General features: G+C 34.3%; 1 protein-coding gene across 1 annotated transcript; it reads left to right on the top strand.

Moving 5' to 3' along the window:
• Positions 1-714: 714 nt before the first annotated feature.
• LOC134233052 (uncharacterized) lies at positions 715-7,281 on the top strand. The gene is made up of 12 exons (XM_062715051.1): positions 715-827; positions 1,009-1,129; positions 1,281-1,442; positions 1,864-2,034; positions 2,125-2,197; positions 3,013-3,383; positions 3,506-3,554; positions 4,062-4,147; positions 4,575-5,333; positions 5,765-5,947; positions 6,322-6,365; positions 7,074-7,281. The coding sequence occupies exons 1-12, from the start codon at positions 801-803 to the stop codon at positions 7,110-7,112; spliced, it is 2,085 nt and encodes a 694-aa protein (XP_062571035.1). The 5' UTR covers positions 715-800; the 3' UTR covers positions 7,113-7,281.
• Positions 7,282-8,216: the final 935 nt, after the last annotated feature.

Here is an 8,216-nt window from a genome sequence, read left to right as displayed (position 1 = left end):
TAAAGATATATCACTTCTTTAGATTAGCCAAAGCTTTCTTTCTGAATTTTGAAAGACCGGAATTAGAACCTGGGCCCCCTTTAATCTCCAGTCAGGTGCTTTACCATAACTGAGCTATCTGACCACCGGCAATGGAACCCGGCTGACTACCACATTCCTCCCTCCTTTAAAGTCTTTAATTGGTCCCTTAAAGAACCCAACTAAGGCTCATCCCTGAGAGGCCTGTCACCTGTCAGTTCCAGGGCAAGGAATGGTACCAAATGTAATGGTAGAGGAAAAAAATGGAACAGAGAAAGACCACCAGCCTGGGATTTGAACATCAGCCCCCTGAATCTCCGCTCAGGTGCTCTACCAACTCCATGAGCTATCCAGCCACTGGCAATCAAACATAAAACATGTTTTTGAATGTTATAAAAAGTTTATGAAACTATTATTTGGCTAAATATTCAGACTAAACTGTAGACAGTAGACAAAATGTCCTTAATTGATGTATTATATTTGTTGACAATGCGACCTTTAGGGCTAACGTGAGTTATTCATGCAATTTGTTTTCACACACCATTGCAGTTATGAGACTATATCTTTCAAAAAATAATGATTCATTGCTTAAGTGGCATGATGATATATTTTTTACAGAAAGTGGGATTTAATAGTCACACTCAGTAAACAAAATTATCCATTTCTTAATTATGATTACCAGGTAAAACTTTTGCAGATTTGGCCCAAACAATATTCCTAGTTACTGGAACAGATGATGAAGGGCTGTAGGATTTGGAGGGAGGATTTGTTGAAGATAAAGAATGCCAACAATTGGTGCTAATATTGTGGTAAGTAGTTGTCAAGGGGATATACACTTAAAAAAGGTATAAATGTTAAATTTTCAAACCAGTTCCAGTCTCTTATCTTTACTAATCATTAGCTTACTGAAAAAATACAAATCAAAATAAAATGAAGAAATTAATAAAACTTTCCATTTTAATAACCTTTGTTTTAAAATATTTTTTTTAGAAGTTTTTACTCAAGGTATTGTTTGTCATGGTGCATACTGATGCATTTTCCTGTCCTATTGAAGAAAACTTCATTCTAGGATCTGACCAATCTTGCTGCAAACCTATACAGTGTTTGGAAAGTAAGCCATATATTTTGGAACAAAATTTTGTATTATTACATTTTTTCTAAAGCAAACAAATTATAATTAAGTTAAAGGCATATGCAAGAAGTTCCATTGATTTCTGATTTTGAAGCTCTCTATGAAATTACAGCTGTATTTTGTTTTTTAGATCAAGGCTACAGACTGTGTTCTAACGTTGATTCTCTGGGATATGATACTTGTTATGACTGTCCACCCGGAACTATAAATCGTGAAACACCAGTAAATACAGCAAATTTCAGATTTCGAGATTTTGACTTCTGTACCAAAATCAACTGTGATTGTCTTCCTGGTAAGTGGGAACATTTGGAAGCATGACTCATAAGGTGGCTTTGCTTTTCAACAAGATTTGTTAGAGCTGTTCCACTCCCATGCAAGGGTCATGATTTGGACAAACTTGAATCTACACTACTTGAGGATGCCTGAACTTTAATAAAACTAAACCAATTCTCACCTTGTTGTTCTTAGACAATATTTTAAAAAGATTTTTCTGATGTTATCCTGTGTAAAACTTTGACCTTTGATTGGAACTGCATCCTATTATTGCTTGGAGTTCTGATCATATTTTCTGCTCTTGATCAATCTGCACATGTAGAATTGTTATAAGTTTGAGAACATTTGAGAATGAAATTGTGCTTCGTTTGCTTCTAATTTGTTAAAAAAAGATGCCACTGAAAAGAATTGCTAGTTATTATTTTATTTCTGTGTTGTAGAAGCAGAACTTCAAAATAGAGAGGAATGTGAGAAAACTGGTGACAAGATCTGTGTCTGTAGGAGGCAGGACCGTTACTATGGTGATGACCCTGGAGCATGTAAAGGACCAATCAATGATAAGATCAAAGTGAAAAAGATCAGACAACCAGGATTTGAATTAAAAATCACAGGTAATTAAATAAACAGGTAGATTTTATACTTTTTTAATGATGTAACATGATAAACACAAACAGGATTTTCAGGATGACTTTCTCTTTCAGGAGAAGTTGACAAGTGTGAACTCGGATTCTTCAAGAACAAAAGTGATAGTTCTATATGTATTCCTCATACACAGTAAGTTAATACTCTATTCTATCATTTAATTTTGTATCAATTATTTACAATAAACAATACGTTATATCGCGACTACCAATGAGTACCTCGCAGTTATCTAACTTACTACCGCTCTTTTGCGGGGGAGTCGAGAAAAGTCTAAATTTCTGGGGGCAAATGACATTGTTTACAGTAGTGACAATCGAATGATTTGAACAATTTAATGCCGAAATCACGATGTTTTGCCAGATATTGAACTCCAAATAGTAGATTGTCAAATAAGGAAAGTTTAGAATATTTCATCTGCTTAAAAATGTGACGATTTTCAATGAAAATTTAACAAGAAGAGTCCGCTTAATTAAAAATATTGTTAAAAATGTGACAATTTAGGATTGGCTCCTCTCAAAAATATATTAGGCTGGTTCAGCGATTGTTTAGCGAGGTATTCCACCAGGAATTTTTACTTATCTGTCCTTATAAATGCTACAATGATCGATCTTGCTTTGTATTGAATAGCTCATTGCCCCCACCCAACAGACGATTCCTACCTCCTTCGCGAAAGAGTTCCACTAAGTTAAGTAATCGCAAATCAAGTATTGCATAGCGCTATCATGGTATGCATGTAGCTGAAAAAAAAAAATATGATTATACATATGTACGATGTTTCATAAATTGGAAGGGAAGCATCTCATATGCTTGGCTTCCTATCAGTTCTTGGAATTTTGATTTTGGGCACGTATAAATTAAATCATTATATACTTTGATATACTCGTTGTGATATCATATATGAGAATAAGTTCATTTAAAACAAATAAACAAATGGGATTGATCAACAGATGCCCTAATGGCTACCTATCAGTTTTTAATGGGTCTACAACTCAGGATAGAGAATGTCAGAGAATCACCACCACCACACAACCAGAAACTACCACACAACCAGAAACCACCACACAACCAGAAACTACCACACAACCAGAAACCACCACACAACCAGAAACTACCACACAACCAGGTACCACCAAACAACTAGTCACCACAAAAATGCTAGATAACACTACACTGCAACCAGTCACTATCTCAAAAACTGTTGTTATTTTTACAACACCAATGCTTGCAGGAAAGAGAGTTATAAAGGAGCCAGATACTTCTGTTGGAGATGACAGCTCTACACCTGACCCAGGTTCTGGAAATAATCAACCAGAAGAAGGTTATTTATAGAAACTTTAGAACCACAGGGATATGAAGGGTGTGCTTGTATATTTTGATAGTAATTTAAGTATTAGTTCAAAATACACATGTACAACTTACATTTATTTCTTTTTTATGCAGGTAGTAAGGATTTAGTCTGGGTAGCAATTGGTGTTGGTATGCCTATAGGGTAAGTGATGACTCTTGACTCATGGTCATTCCAACATGTTCAAGTTTTTAAATAATTCGAATCATGGCCCCTGAGGGTAGGGTAGGGCAACAGTAGGTATTACAAGGGCGAAACATGGAACAGCTAAGCTTAAGTTACTCAGGTGCGCCATTTGGCCCATGGGCCTCTTGTTTAAAATGTGCCATTAAATTTTCATTACTTTTTCATTATCTCCCCTTAAAAGAATTTATGGTCCCATATTTGATAAACTTTAGTCCCCTTTAGGCAATGATGCTTAAAGCTAGCAGACAAAGAAGGAAAAAATGTGAAATTTTACAACAAATTTTGTTCAATTGAAAAAGTTGACCAGAACCATAGTTCATGTGAGCTAAAAAGGGTAATTATATTCAAAGACAAGGAAGTGACAATTACAGACAATTTAGGTTAAATATTATCGGAAGCAATTGAACAAATAAATTATTATTTTCTTTCTTCGACAATTGTCAAAACGCCAATGCCTTGTTTCAGATTAATTGTTGTACCTGTGTGTATATATTACTGCTGTAAAAGTAGGAAGAAACTGGAAAAACTTCAGCAGCCAGAACAAAGCAAAGGTAATTTGAATACAGCTGATTTGCTTACTAGGTGAACGTGAAATCAAGGAGGTTGTATTATTATCCCCCTACTGGTAAAACCAGAGCCAACTATGAATTTCCTCCTCATCTGTTTGTTCATTTGTCTGTATGTCTATCTGTTAGTCTGACCCTCTTGGTTTTCTGCACTTTTTTTCTAAGTGCTTGCAGGCAGATACTGACTTGATTTTTGGTATGTCAGCATAACTTGATGAATTACAAGCTAAGTTTGCATTTCATTCTTTATTGATTTTTGACAGAATTATGTTTTTTTTAAAAATTTTTATTGGGATTAGTATATTCCTTATGCAATGCTTTCTGAATGTTTATTTAATTTTATTACCCTTTTACCAAAAATTAATTATTTAATCTGTCAATAGATTTTATTTTTTTTTTTTCTTAATTTCAGACATAGAACTAAACAAGATACATGTACCAGTTGAAAAACCAGCAGTTAGTTGTCCAGATATTAACAATATAACAAATGATAAAGAAGCAGTCAATATGTCAGAAAAAGAACCTTTGTTACATATAACTGTAGATGATGAAACAGTGCACATTGAAGAAGTAGATAGGCAAAGCAATGCAAGTTTTGTGGGACCAGATAGAGTTATAAAGCAGTTTACAGAGGAAATACCTAACTCCAGTTACCAGAAAACAGCTCTCAGTGTTGAAGATATGGATAGTGAGACAGTGACTTATCAAGTCATAATACAGTGCAAAGAGCCATCTCAACAAAGTGATGTACAGAGTATACCATCACATGATTCTGCCAACTTAAACACTGCAGTAAAAGCACAAAACTTTTCAGTTTGTGAAGATGAATCTCCAAAAGTTAAAAAGATAACTGTTGAAAAGCAAAAGAGTGATCCAACTAACATAGTACAAATGGCAGAGCCCTGTTCAATACCTAATGATATAGTCCAAATGGAAAATCCCCCCATTATTTTTTTAGCTCCAGACACTTCACCTCTGGTCTTTCCTAGTGACCCTCAGCCACCTTTGACCTTTCCTAGTGACCCTCAGTCAACTCTCACCTTTCCTAGTGACCCTCAGCCACCACATTCTATTGGTTCTCTAAGGAGTGATGAAAAGTACTCACACTTGTCTCTTAGTTCTCTAAATGGAGATCAGCATATAGTTCCAGCAGACAGTGACTATGGAACAGGTTATTATAATTTTTTATCGATGTTACATTTTATTACTGTATACAGGGTTATTTTCGCCCTTTTACACTTGCTTACAATTTTGCCCCGTTTTAATTTCTCCCAGTCACAGTTCTGTTTAAGAAATTATACTGTTTTCTTTGAATTCGCCCTGTTTTAAATTCGCCCACTTTTGACAAGGGCGAAAGGGGCCAAAATAAAACGGGGGCGAAAATTTCCCTGTATACAGTATTAATATTTTCAAAAAAAAATAAATTATGCATTCTTAATGGTTTTCAAAAGTTATAATTCTGTGATTGTTCAGTAATACTCATGGGTAAATTTCAAGGTAATTGCTGGTTAGATATCTGGTAACATTTAAAATTTGCATATTATTAAAAACTGTTTGGGATTGAACTCTGGATAATGTTTGTGTTGATTTCTTTCTTTCCAGGATCTTCAACAAAAAATAATTCCAGAACTTTAGACTCGTTAGATTCATCAGGAAATTATTCAGACTTGCATTTGTCCTCATTACAAAGTAACAAGGGAAATCTCAGACCAGGCCAGCCAAACAAGACAGTAGTCCCACCTCAGCAAGAAAGTCATCAGAACATTAACAATCCAAAAGTTGTTGGTAAAGACCAGTTATTTTACAGTTAATTAAGGGAACTTTTTTAAATTTTATTTATTTTTTATAAAGACTGCTAATAGTTAATTTATTAGGAGACATCAATAAGAAAAATTCCAAAGAATACGTAATACACTGTACCATGGTAACGATTTATCTTTTTGGCTTACTAGTATAACTTAAGAACCCATAAATGTATAGACTTCAAATACATGGAAAAGTTGAGGAGAGAGGCATATTTGTCATTGTGACCCCAAAATGTTTCTGATTATTAAGTAAATAAAATAATTTTCTATTAATAATTTTGAAGCAATTGTGCCTTTCAGAAGAGATCAGATTATTGAGCCATGAAATATTTTTTTTTCTATTTAATATTGTAGCAATTGTGTCACCTTATAGAAGAGATGAAAAAGGCAACTTGAAGGTAATCATCACAAATAAATTAAACACATAAATTTCATTTATCATCTGAAAATATTTTGAAGACTAATCACTATAGAGATTTAGTCTAATTACAGATGTCGGATATAAACTCGAAGTCACCTGAATCATTAAGATAACCCATTGATTGATATTTGTTTATGTGTGCTGTGCACTTTGTTTAACTGGTTTTGTCGGTTGTGAATGTCATGGTCCCTGTCCCAAACCCCCTCCCAGGCCTGAAGGTTAGGGCCAAAACCATGAAATTTAATGCAATCTCAAAAATAATTTTACTGCTGGGTCCTATTCTATGCATTACTAAGGCCATCTTTAAAATAATGTTTGCTTGCCTTAAGGGCAATGCCCTCTCCCAACTCAGGGAAAAATTACCGAGTTGGTAGGTACCAGTAAGTTGGAAAATCCAGAAAATTTCAACTCATTGCTGACAGGAAATGAGGAGTAAAAAAGAAAAAATACTGTATCCTGGAATTAAAAAAAAAAGTTTTGAGTCAGGGCATTTTATTACATATAAGTCAGAGGGTCGGGAGAAGGCTACCAAACAATTTTTTAAAGATGGCCTTAGGCCAAAGTGTTATATGTGGGTTGTTGTAATATTATGTCACCTAAAATATTGTTATCCTATAGACTTCTTGTATGCTTGTTTTTTGCAGATCATTATTAGAAGTAAACTCTCTTTTCTTTTCTTTTGTAGATTGTTGATGAGGAACAGACTTATTCCAAGACACCATAGTTCAGGTCTGGTACAATCATTAGATTTAGCTACGTAGCTTGACTTACCTACATAGCTTTATTTACCTACCTGGGGTAGCTTTATTTAGCTACCAAATCAATTTATTTCTACAAGAAAGCATTTTTCTTAGGGTGTGCAGAAAATATGATTTTGATGCAGTGATTATTTTCAACTTTGAACTCATCTGAAAACAACTCATGAAAAAATCCCTCTTGAAAAAATTTCTTTTTCTGCGCAATTGCAATCAAAGTTCTGAAAGTTTTGGGGCTATGTATGACAATTAGAACAGTTACTCCTTGGATGAAATGACTAAGAAGTCCAGCTCCGGTTAACATGATAATAGGTCTGTAATTATTCAACACAATGTGAAGTAATCATATTCAGCCATGCCTCACCACATGCATGAGAGAGGACAGTTAACCAAACAATGGAATTACATGTTTTGCTCTAAATTGTCGAAACGCAGCAATGTATAAACTATCTCTGCTTTGGAATGGATTGTTTTTTAAGCCTCCCTAGTATAAATATCATAGCCATTTTATTGCGACTTTTTGTCTCTTTCAAATAAAAAGAAAACTTTTGAAAAGTTACATTGAAATAGCTAAATAAAGCTACCTGAGGTAGGTAAATAAAGCTACATAGGTAATTCTACCTACGTAGCTAAATCTAGTGATTGTACTGGACCTGTAGTTAGCTGTAGGTCATCAACTTAATATAAACTTATATGTACAGAATCTTTGATACCTATATAATGACATTTTCTACTTGAGCTGGTGGGTAGAGGATGAAATCATTCAGGGGAGCACTTAACTGGCTTGACAAAGATTCCCGGAGGATCAATCTCAAACAGATTTTGAGGGCAAAATTGATTGTTAGCCTCAAGGGATGAAATATTGCACAATGCAGAGCAGATATACATGATTGATGTTCTGGAAAATTGTTTTGTTATTTGAAAAACAAATCATTCAAATAGTAAATTGTTTTAAACAAGTATTTTATTTGCATTTTGATTGTAGACAAGTATTGTAGTGAATCTTGCCTAATGGTCTAATTGTCATGTTTTTTGGAAGTCGGGACAGTATAACTGTATCATAATATCACAAT

The sequence above is a fragment of the Saccostrea cucullata genome, unplaced genomic scaffold (assembly GCF_032062105.1).
Source record: "Saccostrea cucullata isolate Sc308-1 unplaced genomic scaffold, CSIRO_AGI_Scuc_v1 ctg13823, whole genome shotgun sequence".
NCBI classification, from domain to species: Eukaryota; Metazoa; Mollusca; class Bivalvia; order Ostreida; family Ostreidae; genus Saccostrea; species Saccostrea cuccullata.
This window is presented reverse-complemented; position numbering and strand designations above follow the sequence as displayed.

Coding starts and splice junctions, on each gene's coding strand:
- LOC134233052 (XM_062715051.1), top strand. CDS start 801: ATGCCAACAATTGGTGCTAATATTGTG. Junction 1,130..1,280: donor ACCTATACAGTGTTTGGAAA/GTAAGCCATATA, acceptor TTTGTTTTTTAG/ATCAAGGCTACAGACTGTGT. Junction 4,148..4,574: donor GCAGCCAGAACAAAGCAAAG/GTAATTTGAATA, acceptor TCTTAATTTCAG/ACATAGAACTAAACAAGATA.